At 39.3% G+C, this 22,220-nt stretch overlaps 1 protein-coding gene across 1 annotated transcript; it reads left to right on the top strand.

Moving 5' to 3' along the window:
- The first annotated feature begins 1,549 nt into the window (after window positions 1-1,549).
- gfpt2 (glutamine-fructose-6-phosphate transaminase 2) lies at window positions 1,550-21,791 on the top strand. Its single transcript, XM_023271663.3, has 19 exons — window positions 1,550-1,708; window positions 2,963-3,070; window positions 4,707-4,814; window positions 5,152-5,277; window positions 5,965-6,023; window positions 7,330-7,464; window positions 8,343-8,404; window positions 10,366-10,445; window positions 13,566-13,683; window positions 14,853-15,016; window positions 15,430-15,525; window positions 16,537-16,634; window positions 16,769-16,889; window positions 17,084-17,241; window positions 17,489-17,603; window positions 17,700-17,827; window positions 18,006-18,173; window positions 18,354-18,515; window positions 20,675-21,791. The coding sequence occupies exons 1-19, from the start codon at window positions 1,702-1,704 to the stop codon at window positions 20,717-20,719; spliced, it is 2,058 nt and encodes a 685-aa protein (XP_023127431.1). The 5' UTR covers window positions 1,550-1,701; the 3' UTR covers window positions 20,720-21,791.
- Window positions 21,792-22,220: the final 429 nt, after the last annotated feature.

Genomic DNA, 22,220 nt, shown 5'->3' on the forward strand with positions numbered 1-22,220 from the left:
TACATAATTAGATCCATTACTGTAAATTTCAGGGACTAATAAATGCATACAGTACACCAGGCTTTTAACAAGGTCATTAGAAAAATAGAAATACTTTGGCAAGTTTAGCACTTAGCATAATATTGTTCTATTGCAAAAAGAGAGCAGGCAGAAAGAAATTGTCAGCAGTGAAATTTACAGTCACACAGCCTTGAACAAAATTTTACTGACACTTATAAAGACCATGTATATCATGGCAGTCTGGAGTTTCCAGTGACTCCTATAACTCCTGATTATCTGTGATGGAATCAATGAAACACATAGCTGTCTTTGTCACACGAAAAACAATTGAGCATTTTGTTCCCTTCATAAATCGATGGCAGATTTTTTGGAAATATGACAAAATCTATATGAATATAGCAATGTTAATATTTGTTTTAATGTCCCTTATCCATTTTCACCTCAACTGGGGGCTTTTGGTAGTCACAAGCTTCAGGTTGTATCTTTGATCACTTCTCTTGAGAGAATAGGTGCAGTCGAACTAAATTTATAGGATTTCTGATGCAGACTTGTTTCCTTATCACAGCCCGATTCTAAATGAGGTTTAAGTCAGGACATTGAGGAGGTCAGTCTAAAACCTTAATTCTAGTTTTAGCCATTTCTTTACAACTTTTGATGAGCGTTTTGAGTCATTGTCTTGTTGGAACACCCAGCTGTGTCCAAGACCCAAACTTCTGTCTGATGATTTTTGATTTGATTTTAGGTTTTAGTGAAGAATGTGGAGATAATCCTCTTTCTTCATTACTGCATTTACTTTGTGTAAAAATACTACCACCACCATGTTTGTGGTCAAATACCTTTTGCTTTCCTCTAGAAAGCCTTTTCTCTGTTCAGAACTTTCCTCTAGAAAGCCTTTTCTCTGTTCGTCCAATCAGCACACTTCAAGTCAAGCCTTAAGGTGCCGCTTTCGAGGCAGAGTTTACTTCATGAATGACAGCCTCTCAGTCCATACGTGAAACACACTGAACTGTGGACTCTGACAGCAGTGTTCCAGCAGCTTCTAAGAACCAAAATGTATGATTGTTTTCGTGACAAAGATGCAAGTGTTTCAGTGATACCATAATAGAAAATTAAGAGTTCTAGGAGTCAGCTGAAACTCAAGACTACCACGATATACATGGCGTTTCCCACCGTACTTTTCTTCACAACTGTAGGTGGCATTAGTAGGCACAATAATGTATTCTTCCTCCACAGGTTCTGTTTCATTGCAAACCTGATTCAAATTTGATGAAAGGGGTTCATGCTGTTACAAAGAAGTCTGGGCCTGACCTTTGTCAAATTAATAATCAGAAGAAAGAGACTGTGAAGTATTGAAAACACTGATTGTAATCATATTGTAGTCATTATATTTTCTTTTGTTTCTTTGAAAACACTCTTCAGTACTGCTTACATTAACAGGTGGATTGATAAATAACTAAGTTAATACGTGTCTATCCATCTTGACAGATGAGCACCTGTGAGGCAGCAGGATGCGTCGTGTTAACAGGACAGGAGGAGGTGGTGCTTTACCAGGAAACACATTTAAATGCACTGTGGGAGTGTTCCCGAGTGTGCAGTCCTGGATTCAACAGTGGAGAGACAGAAGCATCCCTTCAACAGGGAAACTACAAGTCGTTTTTATTCACAGAACCGCGTCCAACAAACGAAGACAAAGCTTGAGCCATGTGTGGTAAGGTCTCCTTTTACAAATGTCTTTTTCCCCCCTAAAGTTGATGGAAAGAATTGCGCACGAAAATTGGCTTCACGGGCATAGTCCGGTAAATACTAAGTGATAAAGCGAGACATTTACAAAATCGCAGTATCATATAGTTGTATGCAGTTATGAGCTTCGTGTAGTTTTGTACTGGCGAGGGTGGACTTGCAACAGTGAAATACATGTCTCTGTTTTCTGATCTGTGTGGATTCCCGAAGAGCTTTACGCACAACTGCTACGTGTCAATGTTTTCCCTAAAGGGTGTAAACGACTGGACAGGGGAGTCAAACCAGTTAGCGTTCAAATGAAATTCAAGAGCAAGTCAAGATAATAATCTGCGCTCATGAAGTGACATTCATCCACGCGTCTTCATGAGTGGAACTGAGCCATGCGTCCATCCGGCACGTTTTGACAGCCTCGCGTTTCATCGCACTGCTGAACAGAGACATTTTACAGCCGAGAGTAAATCTTTAACAGTCCTCGACCTCACCTCGTTTCTGCAAGGAAGAAGCCGAGATTGTGGGAATCTTACCGCACCCTGTCTACCTGGCTGCTCCAACACTGCGCGCAATGTGCGTCCGTCAATGGCCAGCTGTGTGCCTGTGGAACATTCCTACACACACACTACACACACACACTCACAGTTGTGTTTCCACCACTTCAGAGGACATTATGCTAGTTTATATTCCCTGATCTTCATACTAAAATTGAATGATTCATGTTATGGAGATGCTTTTTGTCCCCATCGTGACTTTGTAAACACATTCATGTCCCCACAACATGAGTAATACAAGTGTGTGGAGAGGATCTGTCTGTGTGTGTATATGTGTAATGTTTTAATTTAATATAAGGATACATCAGCTTGACTAATTCATGCAATTGAATGTAATGTGAGGCTTGTTCTGCCTGTTCCCAAGTACATGAGGTGAATAAATTAAATGAGGACTGTAGGGGATAAAATTAATACAGCTGGAAGCCAGGAATTGTCTTCAGCGGCCAGCCATGTTCTTCTTTAATGACCTATTAATGAAACACAGTGTATATTAATGTGGCCTGATCGCTGTGCTATTTGCTGTCTCAGTATCCTTCATAATTAAGACAACACCGAGCTTAAGAAATTAAAAGATAGTATTGTGCTCTTTGCAGCTGTATAAACTCTGCCTACAGCCTTGTCTCGCTCTCTGTTTCTCGAGGATTGAAGTAGTGTTTCTATTTCTCCTTCTCCAAAAGGGATCTTTGCTTACCTGAACTACCAAGTGCCTCGCACCAGAAAGGAGATATTTGAGACGCTGGTGAAGGGACTGCAGAGACTGGAGTACAGAGGGTACGATTCAGCAGGTGAGATACTCGACTTCACAGAGCTGCAAAACACACACACACACACACACACACACACACACACACACACACACACACACACACACACACACACACACACACACACACACACACACACACACACACACACAAACACTGCACAAAAGCTTATAGTGCTCCTTGACAGCACCTGTGTGTCATGTCTTTAAAAACATAAAGTCTCGGCAACATTCAAAACACAAGGAAAAGCAGTGGAAAAAAAAAATCAGGATTTGGAGCTCAAGCAGTTCAGTTCAATGCTGTTTGAACTTGGCACAGAAAGTCAGTGAATACCGGTGTCTCGTGTTGGGTTGGTACTGCAGGATCATAAGCACACCCTTTGAACTACTTCCTACTACCCACCCCACATAAGATGTTTTACATAAATACCCAGTCATAACTGTTTTGAATAGAATGAAGACAAACTGGTGTGACAGGTGACACGTCGCCCGATGTGGAAAAGATACGTTATTCTAACACTCCTTTAATCATAAAACCACACAGAACACATTACCATTAAGTGACATGCAACTTGTAGAAAGAAAATATTTTGCTGTACTTTAATGGATAATTAAAAATGTTTTCAACATGGCATATTTCCAAAGAGAGAATTTCCAGCCAGTAACAGTTTTTCTCCTCAACACAACAGAGCAGTGAATGCGGAAACACTATCAGTTTTCACAAGTTCACTGTATTTCCAGATGATCCTGTTGTCTTTCTGCCTCCATCCTCTGAGTCTTGTCTTTTATTCGATTTAGTTCCTCTTCTGCCTTTTCTAGTTGTTTCCAGAAAAAAGTCCATGACCCACAGAGCCACAATAGCCACATTATTAAGAAATAAGTCAAGTTAAAAAAAAAACAACAGTTTATCCTTTAAGAAGAAACTAACTTCTAACTGAGCATCTATTACCATCTGGATATTTAGTATGCTTTGCTAAAACACACCCATACACCCATAAAGTTAATGTTTGTTCATCCTATTTGAGCAGGATGAAGCCACAGAAGGTCCTTTAATGGCTGTGAAACAAAGAGTCCTACACACACATACAAATCAAACATAATCCAAACAGGTCCTTTATTCCAGCATCTGTCAGACTTTACAGTGCCGCATTATAAACTTCACTGTGTACTGTTTACTGCTGCACTTTTCCCCCCCAATTTACACACACATCCACCTACTTATGTGAAATATCTGATACCTCATCCTCTTGTATATAGTCTTCTACATGGTATTTAAAAAAAAAAAACATCTGTATATAATGTTCTCTGCAAATTTTTGCACCGTGTTTTTTCTTCTTTATTCTTGCACTGCCTTTATACTTTTGTACTTTTTCTTTCGGAGCTGCTGTAGCAGTGAACTTTCCGCACTGTGGGATCACTAAAGTTTATCTTTATCGTTATCCTTAATACCTCAGATATTGATGTACTGGATCCTGTAGCATTTTGATAACCCTTAATGACCTATCATACTGCCCTTTCATACTTAACTTCCTTAATGTCTTTATCTAATGAACAACACTGTGATGTCTCATCAAAAATAAATAGAACATATATTGCAACTGTGTGCTGTGTATGACAAAACTAAACATTTTATTCTTCTCCTCCCTGTCTGTTTGCAGGTATTGCTGTGGATGGCCCTAACAAGACAACCACTGACATCAACGGCAACACCATCTGTTTGATCAAGAAGACGGGAAAGGTCAAAGCTCTGGACGAGGAGCTGTACAGTGAGTCCATGCACATTTCATTCTTGTTTCTCATCATGTTATACAATTGGTATTTGCATTTCAGGACTTTTATTAAAGACAGAAAAATAGCGTTAGTTTTTTGAAGCGGCTGTTGCTTTTAGTGACTGTATTCCATTGTAATCGTTCATTTAGTTGGTTTATAATTGTGTCAAAAACACATAATGCTGTGTTCTTGTTTTTATCCAAAAATGCCGCAACTTTTAAGGCACCACGCTCTCTTCACTGGACTTCTCGTGTTACATTTGTCATTCTTTGAAAACTACCCGAATTCTGCTCCTGTTTGTGAAAGGACTGCTCTTGTGTTTTCCTTGTTCAGAGAAAGACACATTGGACCTTGATGAAAAGCTGAACACACACTTCGGCCTCGCTCACACTCGCTGGGCGACACACGGGGAGCCGAGCGCTCTCAACAGCCACCCTCATCGCTCTGACAAGGACAACGGTAATATGTCCTCACGTCATATAAGGTCACACTGTACAACCCTCCTCAACCAGCTACAAATCTGTACAAAGTATCTTGGTGCAGTTCATTGAGTCAGTTCATTGTCAGCCTGTAATTACAGCCTGCATGCTTTGTATGAGCATGAAAATAAAGAGGTAAAGATGCTGCTGTTAAACCCTCACACACCTAGTATTCAAATTGAATAAAAGCAGGGCCACGGTCTGCCACATTTATAGGTGTGTCATTTATGTACCCAAGTATGTAGCCTCCAAAAAGTCCAAAGTGTGAGAGTCTATAATACGTTTTGTTTGTATTAGATAGACAAATAGATAGGTGCATTGATACTTAGTTATGATTATGATAATGTATCACTGTGTTTGTCTACAGCCATTTTGGATGTTCTCCATCACCATATCATTGTGGTAATGCTGTGTCCTCGTACTTAATAATTCCCTTCATTGCCAAAAGTGACATTCTTCAAATAACAACAGCCTGTTAAACTTGCCACACCAAACATGGAACATGCCATTGTTGGGATCTAAAGGTGTGGCAGGTGCGGTAGCTCTATTATTAGTTTGTCTAGTTCTTGTACAACAAAAGAAACGCCATGATAGTGAAAAAAATAAGTTAAAAAAAACCTTTAGCCCCTTTTCTCTAATTTTTTAATTCTCACCGCCTTTTTCTCAGAGTTTGTCGTCATTCACAATGGCATCATCACCAACTACAAAGAGCTGAAGAAGTACCTGGTAAGTCATCGCCTCATCAGGATTTCTTCTTGTACAAACAAGATTTTAGCTCCAGTGCTATGTTCAGGGTCATTCTTGGTCAGATTGCTGTTACACCTACAGACTTTCCTTATTCACAGTGGAAATCTTTTGTGTTACTGTCAAAAGAAGTCATAATGTCCCTTAAATGAGTCATAGTAATGGATGTCATGTTCTTTATAGCCAAGTGTGCAAGGCTGACCAAGTGGCAACACTGGCCACAGGTTGTACAAATGTAATATTCAAGCTATAACTTTTGATATGTGTATTTACTTGATTTTAGGAACTGTATTTGTTTAGCACCTTTCTTACACAAAATTTAGAAAAGCTACATGAAGCAAACATTAAAACTCAGGCAGACAAAACATCAAATATACAAAAGAAGAAAATAAATAACCACAATCAAATCAATCAAGAGAAGGACTTGTGATAACAGAAAGTTTTCAGTGATGCCTTCTTACATCAATCTGTCCACTGCATGGGTAAGCAAAATCTGCAAAACTACTGCATAATATTAATGTGTGAATTTGTAAGAATGCAAAAACATCTTAACCAAACTACCATGTGACAGATTTACTCTGGATACAGAAAAATAGACCCTGATATGAATGGAATTATTCATGTGGTTTGTTTTGTTTTTAAGTCATTCCAGCTGTCAGCACCAGAACTATTCAGGGCAATATGAAGAAGTCATTTGTTGCCAGGTTATGCCTCAGCAAAGTTATTCACTGAAATATACAAATGTGTTTCATATCACTGCAGAACCATGAGTGAGATAAATGAAGAAATGATGCTGAACAGTAGTAGTAAATGTATTTTTGTCGAAGAAAGGAAAAAACTGAATATTTTTTCTTTTAATCTTTTTTTTTTGACACAGCTTTTAGTGTGAAATTATTTCACTGGCCACCAACTTTATGGTGTTTAATAAAACATATCATGTTAAGCAAGAGGAAATTGCTAAAACTGTTATCTGCTCAGGCAAGGACTTATTATTCAGCTATCTAGAAAGTTGTGCAATTGGAGAAGTTGTATATTTTAGCGTGAAAAGTCAAAGCTTTTATCATTCTTTAATGGTAGATATTAATTCTTCAGAGCATTTTGAGCCACAGTTTGCTTGTTTTGACTGTGTTTAATAAAACCATTTTATAAAAGGTTGATGCCAGTTAACAGTTAGCCTGAAAGACTTGATGAGAACTGAACCAGAATGAAAGAGTCGGCTTGAATTTGTGCTGCAGCCAGATCTTGGAGTGTTTATATTAATGTAATCTGCATTTTGTACCTTCCTCAGATCAACAAAGGATATGAGTTTGAGTCAGAGACGGACACAGAGGTGATCCCAAAACTGATCAAATATGTTTATGACAACAGAGAGAATGACAGCATCACCTTCTCCACGCTGGTCGAGAGAGTCATTCAACAGCTGGTGAGTAACACCTCATAGCAGCACAGGTAGAGTCCTCCCCTTCTACCAGTACTAAACATTATTATTTCACAAAGTTTTAACACTGCTGGATTTTATTTTAGCTTTTATGCTTCAGCTTAAGAGAAGGAAGTTTTATAATGGGTAACTATGAAAGGTAACTTCATGTCCCTACGTGTCATAAAGTTTGGCCTTGAGTGGTCACACACACATGTGATCATTTACTCATTTTACACCTTGTGAAACTGCTTAAATTTTCTGTCCCTTCAAACACAGTACACCATGACAAAAACATTCTCCATGGCAACCGCCCCAACAGCATCACAAGTGACATCATCAGTCACAGAATTTTTTTTTTCGTGCGAGACGGCGCGAGTCTCTTTTCCATTGTGTGAGTAATGCTTCGGAGCGTCACACTCTCTCCTCAGAGAAACAGAGGACGCAAGAGCAGCCATTTTTTTGGACTCAAAGTAATGAGAACCAGATAGTTCAGATACACACTAACAGCCTCACAGCCATGACACTGATGCCCCCCCATCCCCCACCACCGCAGTCGCACTCCCAGCCAGCTCGGCCTCCAGTAACCACCACAGGCAGCCCTGCAGTCAGTGCTTTCGAAACACAGCTGATGTTGTACAATAGAGGTCCCCCACCCCCAGTGGTACCCCACTGCTTCCCACCACAACTTCCAAACCCCACAGGATCAGGAGAAACTTTTGTTTGTGTTCAGAAAATGTTTATTTTAAAGGTTACACACTTTCCTGGAATACATGACAGCCTTTACATTAATACTGAAACTCTTAAGATTTTAATTGTTTTTCTTCACTCTCTCATCGAGCTCATGTAAACTTTCTGTTTCCTTTTGCTTCTTTCTGTGTTAGGAGGGGGCCTTTGCTCTGGTGTTTAAAAGTCGTCATTACCCCGGAGAGGCTGTGTCCACCAGGTCGGTATTCACACTCTGACACACATGCAGTCACACTACCCCGTCATATCACTTCTCATATTGTCCACTATCTGTTCAGTGAGCCAGACTCATGGGGGTTGAGTCATCCTTGTTATTACCACTGTTAAGTAATACCAAGCATGATTTTAGGAGACACCTTTGGTTTATGCACGGTGGCTTATCTTAGCTTACATTTAATAAACGGGACATGACACTGGGACGTGCTTTGTTTACAATATTAGGCAACTGTGCTGTTTTTTTAATGGCTTGCGTGAACATGAGTAAATTCTCGTCTGGCTGCGTGTGTCAGTGCTATCTGCATCTTAAGACCAGAGGTTGAATCCAGGTTCTCCCTCTCCCTCCTGGGCCTCTGGCCCCTGGGCTGCTCGCCATACACCACCCTCTCCGTGACTCATTAACGCAGAGACTAGAGAATTTCCTGTTTCGGCTCCGGGAAATGCGCCTGGGCTGCGTAAGACTCCTGGTTAATTACTTCTCATCTTTTTATTTTACGTTATACCTTTCCTGGTTCAGTGAGCTGTCAAGGATCAGGGAAAAGGGGGGGATGGCTAGAACATGGGAGTGAGCCAATAAGAGATCAAGGAATGAGGTGGGCAGAAGGGCAGCAGAACTGAGCAAAGAAAGATAAGAGGTTGATGCCATCAGTTTGCCTGGCAGTGCCACTGTTGTCAAGGCTGCTTCTGGCTCATTTGCTGCTAATATCAGTTGTCTACAGTATGCTCAAAGTTTCTGAAGAAAACACTATGGAAGCTGATATCAGTGTAATGCATTACATTCACTAAAGTTAGTGCAGTTTTGTGGTTTCTATGTTGAATAGTCAGCTTTGTCTGCCAACATGGAGAGATTGGGGAATGTTTGTAATTATCTGGTGATGCTGGCCACCACCCACCCTTTGTCATCACAGATCAACCTCCCAGCAGTACTTTTACTCTCTTCATCTCAGCTTCTCTCTCTCTGACCCTTTCTATTGTTCTTCCATTTTCTCTCTACATACCACCTTCTCTTACTTAGCTTTACTTCTATCTATCATCCATTTACTTGCCTTCTTCCAGTCTCTCCCTCCCTCAACGTAAATATTGTATTGGATAGCGACCACACGTTTCTATTTGCAAGCCTCCCTCTTCAAGCCCCACACCCCTTAAAACAACCAGCAGTCTTGCGTCAACACAGCCCCAGAGAAATGCTAAGCAGAGAAAAAAGAGGGATCCAGACAAGAGAATAAAGAGGAGTAAGGAGAGGCCTTTGGAGTGCAGTTTCTCAAGAGTCTATGTCATAATAACTAACTCACCATAGCAAGCTTTCCTTTTGGAGTCCTGCTTGCACTGTGGCCGCAAGATAGGTGTGTTCAGGTTTGTTCTGTTTTAAAGTTAGTCTCATCACACCCTCCCCTCACCTGTGACATGTGGTTTCACCTTCTCTGCCTCCACAGCCAATAGGAGAAGCCCACATGGAGTCAATAGCCAATAGGAAAGCAGTGACTCCAAGAAATGTGAGCATATCCTGGAGCAATGTAGACAAATGAAGGATCTGCCTCAGCTTGATGTCTGATGTTGTAGATCAGAAGAGATTTAGAATAAGTGGAGGGATGTCTGCACAGGAAGACACTTAACCTCAGAACTGTGTACAAAATTATGCAAAACTAATGTTGCAAATATTGAATTTGTGGTTGCACACGCCAGAAGAAAAGAATAGATGGAGGCAAAGAGAGGAGTGGTCATAAGGTGCGCCAACTGAATTCGGATTTATTCGGAGTGAAAGAGGAGGATAAGAGGCCAAGTTAGCTCTGCCTTCATAGTTTTACAAAGCACCATGTGAGAGAATGATTTTGACATTGTTGTGTGTCTAGAAATCCTAATCCTTCTCCCACCTTACCCACACTTTCTCTCCCTCTCCCTCATTCTGTCTTCTCCCCTTTGCCTGTTTCATTCTTGTCTCGGCAGGAGAGGAAGTCCGTTGCTCATTGGTGTGCGAAGCGAGCACGAGCTGTCGACTGAGCACATCCCCGTCCAGTACAACAGTGGTGAGCTCTGTTCCTCTCTCTGTCTGCCATTATCCGCTTACACGGCACAATAAATCTCTGTTAAATGCATGCTAACACACTGTAGGTACACACTATTACAGCAGCATACAAAGCTTGAAGTTCTACGCCTGAGAGAGCATCCAGATTATCAAATACCACAAATTCAATAAAATAATAAATGATCAAAAATAAACTTGCTCCTTCTGATGATCACCTGACAGTCTGAGAGTCTCTGAGCTGCAAAGAGACTTTCCAACAGTTGTAATTTTATTTATCAAGTGAGCTGACACAAGAAGGTTCTGAAGCTGTCTGCTTTGTATTATCATAGTAAAGAATAACTATTAAATGAAACATGCACTTGTTGAATCCTGACTGATCCCCTCTACTATGTACTGCTCCGATTTATGAAGGTTTTAAACAAGTGTATTTAATTTGGGTTTGAAAAGTATTTTTTTGGAGAATGTTTTAGGAAATGTGCTCTAGGAAATCTCAAATCTTAACATTGTGCAATAAACCAACAATACATTAGTGTTCAACTTCCTCAACTTACATTATGTGTGGCACTCAGGCCCGAACCTACTGAAGTTTTAAATCTTGAAAATTTGCCATAAATATTTGTTTTAATTGAGACAAACAGAGTAAATAATGTACTCAGACAGTTCAATACTGTAATTCTGAGCAACAGGAGTAAATAGTAAATATTTACTTGGCCGTATTTATAGCCACTAACACGACATGTGAGTATTTGCAGCAGCAGGCCGGTGTATGTGGGACTGAGTCAAAATAAACTACAGTGTTTACCATGACCCAGTGCAATAGTGCGGCTCAGTGATGTGTATTCAGTACTTTTTTCTGGCAACAATGGAGCTTTATTGCACATAGGAATATGATAAATCAGGCTTTGGTTTGGTTTGTAAGTAGGATCAGTTGGTTTTCATGGCATTTGTTTTAAATAAGAAAAGTAAAATACCTGATTTATTCTTTAAAGGTTTTTTATATATATATATATATATATATATATATATATATATATATATATATATATATATATATAGGTGTGCTGCTAGCGTAAAATAGTTCATAATTCAGAATTATGCACTGAAAATAAAACTTTTTGTTTAGGTTCAGGCTTCACTCATAAACCAGATGTATGGCAGAGAATCTTCTCTTCACTCACACGGGATTACAGCATAATATGGCTCTAATTTCTGTTTTTGTCAGATGTAGCCTACAGAAACAATTCCACGATGACTGTCAAAGCAACTCTATTGGCTAAATGTAGATGTAATACAAGATGTTTTAGGATTCTGCTATTTATTGTGTAATAATTCTTTGAAAAAAACATTCGTAGAAAGCCTTTTTTCCTGAAGGGCAGCCAGGGACGCCTGTGTGTGTTTGGAAATTCAAATACTTCCTGAAAGGAATCTTGTTCAAAATCCCAGAATTCCCAGCAACAGAAAAGCGGCAACGCTTGAGAGGAAGCTTCTTTTTAATTGTCCAAATATTGAATGTTGCAGTGAAAATAATCTTAGGTCGTTGTCGCTGTTATTAACAACCTGATTGCAGATGTTGTTCTTTCTTTGCCTTATCTTTCTACTTGGCTGTTAAAGGCTCAGTTAGAACTAATCCAAAGTCCAAGGCAGAATTAGGCTGTTTGTGGGCAGGGTTGGAGTGTTTATAGCTAAAAATAATTCACATTCCCTTTGGTCCTCATTCTTTAAACATTATCTCTACTGTCTAATATCTCTGTTGGGTGTATCCTGCGTCTCAGGCACAGCTGAAGGGTACAGATGCAGCCAAAATAAACAGAAAATAACTAGGTACACAGATGACAGTGAGGGAGAGAGACACTGTGACAGATTACAGAGTTGCAGCCTGTGAATGTGAGCAGGAGAAAAACAGTACAAATACTATGTAACCTTATTTTTGGTAAAAAGACAATGACTCAAACTGAATCGGCGAAGTGTAGCTTTCCCTGTTTTAAAACTTGCCAAGCCAAGCCTTTGCAAACTCCTTACTGATTAGGATAACGTTATTTTTTATACCGACAATTCAAAGTAAAGATGGTTTTTACCTTAGCTGACATGTTTCAACTGCAACTGCAGTCTTCTTCAGAGCGTCATCCGACGTGTGCTGACGTGTCCTTTTTTATCAGGTGACCGGTCTGACAGATCTGTCAGAATCTGTCAGTCGAAAGATGTCAGCTAAGGTAAAAACCATCTTTACTTTGATTTGTCGGTATAAAAAAAATAACGTTATCCTATGATAATTAACGACAAAATGAACATCATCCAAAAAAATGTGTTTCATGATTAAAACAGAGAATTGATATAAAATGTTAGTTATCTGTGTGAATTCCAAAATGATAGGCAATGTTATTTGTGTTTCTTGTAGTTTTGCCTAAAACAGTATGAGTAATATGTTGTATTGCAAGTTTGTATAATGAGAACGGTTTTACTACTTGGACAATCTGATGTCTGGTACTGTGCCTTCTATAAACACTATGGTGAAAATTTATAAATCTTCCCACACAGACTCTGCATTGTTTGCATCCATTTGCACATTTGTCTTTGGCTTTTATATAGATCATCTGTGACAGACAACAGGTGCCATAGAATTTTGTTGCCACAGCAAGAAACTCTGAAATTTTTCTTTTCTTCTGTGTGCAATTGGCAATTTTAACCTAATACTTTACTGTATAGTGTGTGCACGATTTGAAATTTTCTAGCTTTGACACTAAAATGCTACTAAAGTAACTAATAAGCTTGGCAGGGATGGTTAAATTAAACAGTAAAATGCACAACAATTTGTTACATACCATTGATTATCATGGGGTAGTATACAGTTACCTCAGTTTCCCTTCTTGTTTTTTGGGGGGTTTTTTGCAATATAAGATGGTAAATATTCTATTTTGGACCACTTTTTCATCTAAAAAGACTTATGATTTTACTGTAAAACGAAAATTTCACTTCTTGACAAACTCATTTCCTCAGAAGTGACCTGACTGCATTTGCAGGCTGAGAGGAAGGACTCAAGCGATGAGCACATCTTGTTTGTTTTAGTCACTAAAGATGTGAGAGCAGCCACTGACCCCTTGGCTTTTGACTTTTGATCCTGTAGGTCACTTCAAGGAGGAAGTCCAAGAGAAGAACAGTCACAACCGGCCGGACTGCTCCAATGCCATCAACTCTGTGGGGAATGGAAAGGCTGTGGAGTATTACTTTGCATCTGACGCAAGGTGAGAAAGCAGCTATGCGTTTGTCTTGTGGTGAATCCAATTTGCAACCATATAATTTAATTCTTACACAGTTGTGAGGAAAAGTTTACATACATGCGTAAATGCCATGTACATCATGACAGTCTGGAGTTTCCAATGACTCCAATGACAATCATGCATTTTGTGTTTTTTTATGGATTTATTGTAGGTGGTCTTAAAATATGACAGAATCTGCTGGGTCAAAAATATACATATACCAATGCTAATATTTGGTTAAATGTCCCTTTGCCATTTTCACCTCAACTGAGCCCTTTTAGCAGCCATTTACAACCTTGTGGCAAGTTTCTGGTTGTATCTTTGACCACTATTCTTGACAGAGTTGGTGGAGTTCAATTGAACTTGTTGGCTTCCTGACACAGACTTGTTTCTTCAACACAGTCCACAGGTTCTTAATAGGGTTTAAGTCAGGACTTTGAGGAGACCAGTCTAAAACCTTAATTGAAACTGATTTAGCATTTACTTTACCACTTTTGATGTGTGTTTGGGGTCATTGTCTTGTTGGAACATACAGCTGTGTCCAAGATCCAACCTTTGGCTGATGATTTTAGGTTTTTCTGAAGAATGTAGAGCTAATCCTCCTTCATCATCATCATCCATTTACTTATTCTAAAGCACCAGTTCCACTGGCAATGAAACAGCCCCAGAGCATAATACTACCACCATGCTTGGCAGTAGGTTTAGTGTTCTTGGAGTTAAACACTCCAAATTCTCTCCTCCCAACATATCTGTCATTGTGGCCTTGCAGCATAATTTTCTTTAATAAAAAATTTCCATGTAATCAGCAGCTAACTTCAGTTGATCTAAAGTTGCTGTTTCTGGAGATAGGCTTCCTTTTTGAATGGCAGCCTTTCGGCCCTAGTCGATATAACACATGACTTGACTGAGGATACTGATATCTGGTGTTCCAGTACCTTGTAATTCATTGCAGACTGGCTTTTTAGTTGACCCTTGACCATCCCGACCCACTGTCTTTCAGCAGCAGGAGATAACTTGCATTTTCTTCCTAATTATGACGCAGGTGTGCCATGCACTTTAAGCTTACAGTTGTTCGGAAGCATCTTTGAAATCGCGCCAAGTGATTTTTCTCACATTGGTCTCCATGTCTTTCCTGTGTTTCTGTCTGCTCACAGTGCCATCATTGAGCACACTAACAAAGTGTTGTACCTGGAGGATGATGACGTTGCTGTAGTGACCAAAGGGGAGCTCTCCATTCACAGAGTGAACCGGCAGGCCGGCGAAGATCCAGTGAGAGCAATTCAGACCCTTCAGATGGAGTTGCAGCAGATCATGAAAGGTCAGATAATGGTCATAAACATGATTTTGGTAGATGTTTAATGTGAGGACATGTCATTGCTTTCATTTTAGTTCAGTCTAGGCAAGCTGTTTTGCTTCCATGTAAGTGATTTTAGCAGACCTGAGGTCATAAAGAGTGTTCATTACACAGTCTGCAATAAAGGTACAGTTCATTTCAACGAACCAAGTTCATGCTTGAGCTAGACTTACACTTGCTCGCCCTCTGCAGGCTGAATAAGGAGAAAGATAATACTGGTGGTAAATTTTCAGCCACTTTAAGTTTCTGCCCAATGTCCATATGTCTCTGTTTTCTGGCTACTGTCGTGTCACCATGTTCAGTGAGTCACCATGTTTCATGAAGAGTAATAATCAGATGTCATTGTTTCATGTACATATATACGCTTCCCTTTGCAGGGAATTTTGATGCCTTCATGCAGAAGGAGATCTTTGAGCAGCCGGAGTCCGTGGTCAACACCATGAGAGGCCGAATTTGTTTTGACTCCAACAAAGGTGACCAGTGATCATAAAACCTGTCCTGCCTGCAAAGTTTAGGAATATGCATGTCAACTGAGCAGGACCCTGATCTATTCATTAGCAATAATGACTCATTCAGGAAGTGCAGGCAGGAACTCCGATTTTCTCATTGTCTTGTAAAACTTGTAAATGTAAAGAACAGAGTGTGCTCAGATACTAAAATATGCATGTACTTATCACTGCAAATGTTATCCAGCTTAATAGCAGAGTTAGTACTGTACTATACAGTATGAATGGAATTTATGGTGTGATCTTAGGAATTTGTTCACAGGTGCTTGATTTACTTCCTTACAAACACACTACGTATTTCCCCGAAGAGCCTCAAGCAGTTTCTGTACATCTTTTGCGCCTGTCATAATTTACATTGTTAGCTCAATGGAAAGTTCTGCACCTCTATAGAAACAGTACAACCATAAGTAGAAGTAGAGAGAGCTCACAATGTCTTTTGTGCGGTATGAGACAGTTATGATGCCATAAAACATAAAGACAAAACTAAAGTTTTATGTCTTTCATTATTTATTTTACAAAAATGAATGACAACTACCCATGGGCATTACTAATAATGGAAAAAAATATGACTGTATATACTGTAGATATACTCCTATTTATATTTTTATGTTGTTTCGAATTCTTTGTTCTTTTTCACATAATCTGGTTGCAGAAAGCAGAATATTTTTTAAAGAATTTGAAATAAAATTAAGTGATTTTGATGAATATTGGAGCATCAAAAAGTTGTAGTCCAATGGTCGTTAGAATGTCGAAAATATGACAATTCTTTTTTTTTTTTAAGATAGCATGCCTTTCAAGTCTGCTAGTGTTTTGCGGGGTCAGAGGGTCAATGGGAGACAATGCATGCAGAATAATATGCTCTCCTTATGCAAATCAGTTAAAAAAGATGTGCAGTGTACCATTAAGACCTGAAACATTCCATGAATCAACAGTGTACTGATTGAACAAATATATCTATCTTGCCTTCTGTTTCCTCAGTGGTTCTTGGAGGGTTGAAGGACCACCTCAAAGAAATTAAACGTTGCAGACGGCTAATCATGATTGGTTGTGGCACTAGTTTCCATGCTGCAGTGGCTGTAAGTAGAGCCAGAAAATTGTTTATTTTTGCTCATGTTGTATTGGTGTGATGATATTTCACCTGAAAGATGGTGTTTTAGCATGATGATGATGATGATGATGAAGTAACTTTTTGTATGTTCTTCCTGTTCAGACCCGACAGATCCTTGAGGAGCTGACGGAGCTGCCTGTCATGGTGGAGCTGGCAAGCGACTTCCTGGACCGCAACACGCCTGTTTTCAGAGACGATGTTAGCTTCTTTATCAGCCAGTCAGGTGACAATAACATTTAAAATAACACACATTGTTACAATATGTTAGCACACATGCTTTCTCGTCCCTAAGACAATGACTATGAAACTGTATTTAACGATAAACTTGCTTGACATTGGTCTTGGCCATGTGAAACCAGCTGACATTTAATGGTCGCATAATTCTGCATTTTGAGCATGTTTTCTTTTCTACTACAGGAGAGACAGCAGACACTTTGATGGCACTGCGCTACTGCAAAAACCGTGGCGCTCTAACAGTTGGTATAACCAACACTGTGGGCAGCACCATTTGCAGAGAAACCGACTGTGGAGTCCACATCAACGCTGGGCCAGAGATAGGAGTGGCTAGCACCAAGGTATCTTTTATATTCTTCATTTGTAGCTTTATAAAATCCTTTCAGAATCTCTTTTTTAGAATCTGGCAATAGCTATATGCAAAATAGACTTGGTTTTCCATTTATTATGAGCCGACAACTCTCCCTAGTGTTAATTTTCCTTTTCAAGGCTGCAGTATAAGTGTGTTGTTAGCTATTAGGCCTGTTTCTGCTACAATGTTGAGCACAGTTTGGGGTTTTACTAGTGTTTCTTGTGTGTGTGATCCAGGCTTACACCAGTCAGTTCGTGGCTCTCATCATGTTCGGCCTGATGATGAGTGAGGACAGACTCTCCCTGCAGGAGAGAAGACTGGAGATCATCAAAGGCCTCAATGTGCTACCTGGTCAGTACTACAACAAACACCAACCACTGAACCACACTAGTGATAAACTGTAAGATGTTTACCTGAACACCGCTCATTCTTCTTCTACTTTTCTAGAACTGATAAAGCAGGTGCTGTCTCTGGACTTGAAGATTAAGGCCATTGCCAACGAACTGTATCAACAAAGATCCCTTCTGGTTATGGGCCGAGGCTTCAACTATGCCACTTGCTTAGAGGGGGCGCTGGTGAGTGGAAAATGCCATAGTAGTCTGTCAAAAAACTGCAATTAACCACTCCTGGTTTATCATAAGATATGAGTTAAGAGTAAAAACATTAGATCAAGTAATAGGTCTATTGTTGGCTGTGTTGTATGCCATCTTTATTATTCACTAAAGTGGTTTTATTGTCTTTATTCTAATGCAGAAAATTAAGGAGATCACATACATGCACTCGGAGGGCATCCTGGCTGGGGAGCTAAAGCACGGTCCTCTGGCACTTATAGACACGCAGATGCCAGTCATCATGGTGATCATGAGGGATGCCTGCTATGTTAAGTGCCAGAACGCTCTGCAGCAAGTCACTGCCAGATCGGTAAGTCCTGGAAAAAGACACATTTTACTGAATTAGACTTGCAATCACTGATGCACACACCCAAAGAAATCCACTTCCACACAGATGTTATGTTCTGAGCGTCTTAAATGTAACAGCAATGAATTTTGCTGACAGACTAATGTTAATGTTCTTGCCCTTCTCGACGTCTCTCACTATCAGGGTCGGCCCATCATCATTTGTTGCGAGGACGACTCTGAGATGACTAAGAATGCCTACCAGACCATCGAGCTGCCACATACTGTGGACTGTCTGCAGGGCATCCTCAGTGTCATCCCCCTACAGCTGCTGTCGTTCCACTTGGCCGTCCTGCGAGGATATGACGTAAGTGGTCATCACGTTTGACTCTGTCTGTGCAAATTCTAAATGTCTCTGTAATGTTGTAGAAATAGTAAGGGAAAATAAATAAATACGAGAATTTGCATGCTATGGTAATAATGTTTCCATGATCCTATCAGGACAAAATGTGTAGATTCAGATATTGTGGCTTATAACTGTTTTAGCAACACACAACATGAACACTTGCTATGATGATTAGAAGAAACTTTACTGTCATGGTTTATAGAGCAGCAAACATTTGTGAAGCAGCGCTATAGCCAAGTAAAAACAATGAGCCAAAGTGCAGACAACATAAAGCCAATGCACATAAAAGCCACTCAGTGCAGATGTAACCATACATACCTGGACTGCACAAAACATAGGTGTGTCTAATACACAGCAATTAAAATATAAATAAAAAGATGCATATGAATGGGAATTAATGTAAAATGTACAAAAGTAATGTTTTAATTAATGCAAAGTTAATGCAGATTTCATGGTGGCATGATAAAGTGTGAGTGACCTATGAGAGTCTATGACAAATGACAACAGACGGGCCTCCATGTGGCAACCTGGTCAGTACAAACTGAATGCTGGGATAGAACAGCTGTGGAGGAAAAGCTCCTTTTCAGTCTAGCTGTATTGCTATGGATAACCCTGCAGCATTCCCCATATAGTAGCAGTTCAAACAAGTTGTGTATGGGGTGAGATGGGCCTCTAACGATGCTCAATGCTTTATTTATAGCAATGATTGTTGTTCATAATAGTTAGGTCAGGATGTCTTGTGCCCAGTGTGTGTTGTGCCGACTTTACCACACGCTGCAGGATCCTTCATTTGGCAGCAGTGCAGCTAGCTTACCAAACTGTTCCTCAGTATGTTTAATATGCTGTCTACAGTGCTGCAGTACAAATGATTCAGGTGTTGTTGTGGTGCAGTTGCCAGTTAAAATTACTTGAGGAAGAAGAGACGCTGTTTGGCCTTCTTCACAATCTGAAGAAATTCTCCAACATGTAGACCCCTAATAATCTGATTTAAGCCACCTTTTCCACCTCTGCACTGTTGATGTAAAGGGTTGTATGTTCTGCCCTGTTTGATGCCCTGATGTTTACTATAATTTAAACTAATGTCACATGTCAGTATCAACATCAGGCATCTATTGCTATATTAATTTTCTCGACATTAACTTCACCCAGTGTTGAGGAAACGCCGATTAAGAATGCAGCATTTTAAAGTACATGCAGTGCATTAACAAACATTGTATGCCTCTGTCATTTCCTACTCAAATGATTGCAGTGGCTCCTATTTGCATGTGGTTTTCATATGTTTGCACAGAACCTTTAATGTCATACTAAGTTTGAAATTCAGATGTTTGCTTCTGTGTGATGTACTGCACCTCTGGGCAGTTCAGCATAAAATCTATCAAACAGTTTGCTAGAACTGAACAGCAAATATGAGTATCAAAGCTTAATTTCAACATTTTGATAGGATTTGATTTACATGCACCACACGACTGTGTGAGTCCGTTGCCTGCAGTTGTTTAAATATTAACACACTCTGGAGTGGTTGTGGAGACGAGCTCATCCCGTGTGTGTCTGCTTTTGTATGTACTGTGCCTGGCTTTCTCATACTGCTACTGGATTTTGTTTTGGGTAAAATTTTTAAGGTTTCATTTTACATACTTTGAATCTTTTTACATTAGCCTTGAAAGACTTTCACGAGTTTGGATGAGCACAATGTCTTTCTATAGTTTCCACAATTAATTCACGTGTAGCATCATTCCACAGTTGATTTTTCTTATCATAAAGTTAGGAGCTGTTTAGTGAAATGGTTTAGATGCGTGCATTGTCTTTACACATTATTATGAAAGTTAATGATCCTGCCTCTGTAGGACCATTTCTCTACCCACCTCTATTTCTTGATTGCCACACTGTTGTTTCAGTATAAATAAGGAAGTGCATGTTACCTACCTATAGTGAGTGCACCTTATGTGTAACAACAATCATGGCCAAATCCATGTTATTGGTGTAACAACCACCCTAATATGGTGCGATTACAAGTGTGAGAAATGTGAGAAATGTTGTACAGTACAGCCACAGCCATTGATTGTATGTAGGTTGTTATAACAAAGTGCTGTTTTCTTTTTCTTTTTTTTTTTTTTTTGCAGGTTGACTGTCCTAGAAACTTGGCCAAGTCTGTGACAGTGGAATAATTACAGTTCACAAAGTCCAGGAGAGCAGAGACGAGCCTTTAGGAGATTTAGAGTGCAATTGTGCAATCAAACATTCAATGTGTTTGTGTGTGACTGTGTGTGTGGGTTGGTGTGTGTGTTTGTGTGCGTGTGTGTGGTTGAGCATGTGACTGACAATGAAAGTGACACATGGAAGAGGGAGGTATAGGATACAATGAACTTTTAAAGAAGAGAAATGTGAAATCCGACCAATACACTGCTGAGGAATGGCCAGTGCCATTGAGGCCTTGCAGAACAATCTATGAAAACAACATTCACACAGCCAAAGTAAGCCGCTGTGCCTTTATCGAATTCTGAGTTGAGCCAACAAAAAGAAAAAAAAACCTGCAACAGGCTTAGCAGAAAAGCATTGAAATGGTACGTTGAAGTGTTTACAGTTGTGCAATAAGGGGACCAAACGTGCATTATGAATGTACACATCAGTAGGTGATTATTTCTCTTCCTATTTTATGAATTTTTATGTCCATCGGGGGCTTCTACCTCTCTGTTGCATTATGGAGAATGTAGGAACTACAGTTGTTTGCAGAGAATTCTGAAGGAGTTATGAAGAAATCTTATTTTAAATGTTCCATTGGAAAGTCAATGCAATCACTGTGCCTGGTGGACCAGCAACCCATAACTTTATTTTTTTATTGTTATTTCATTTTAATTTAAAGTATATTTCCTGTCTATTCTGTTTAACAGAATTGCATTTTCCAAAGCCAGTTCATGGTAACACATGGACCTTTTTTCACAAACTTTCTACACTTATTCTTGTAATAGGGCGGAGCATTGTAATTATTTAAAGAGAACTCATACAGCAAAAAAGTAATAATGCATCGTGACTTTTAATAATACTTTGTTTTGTCAGTTATTTGTATGGGTTTATGATAATGATAATATTCTGTATTTAACTGATTATTTTTATTTTATAGGGGTTGAAGAGATAGTTTGATTTATAGCTTTTACTGTGATTGTATTTTATACTGTATATTTTATAGACATAAATAGGCACTATCAATCAATAAATATATAAAGTTTTCTGTTCAAAGTGTCCATTTGTCTTTTGTGTATTGCATCTTCTTTGCTGGCGTTTGTTACAGAAAGTAGTAATTTTAATGCTATTGACTAAATACATATTGGGGGATTTAAATAGCAGTAATAGTGATTGTTGGACAGCTCAGAAAATTAGTGTGCCACAACTGTGCAGCGCTGTAACATGACTACCACGGCAGGTACGTAGACTTCTGCAAAGTGATCAATTTTTTATGTTTTTAAAAGGAAGTTTGTGGATATGCATCTAAGGGCTTTAAAACAGTCAAATGGAAACATGCAAAGTATCTTGAGAGAGCTTTTAAGGAACTGAAAATATTCGATGACTTCCAGTGCAAACGAGTGAACACAGATATATTTATTTATTGTAATTATTTAAAATATTTTTTATTTCAAAATTGCTTTTCTAATTTTCACGTATTTAATTATT

Source organism: Amphiprion ocellaris, chromosome 13, assembly GCF_022539595.1.
Source record: "Amphiprion ocellaris isolate individual 3 ecotype Okinawa chromosome 13, ASM2253959v1, whole genome shotgun sequence".
Lineage (NCBI taxonomy): Eukaryota > Metazoa > Chordata > Actinopteri > Pomacentridae > Amphiprion > Amphiprion ocellaris.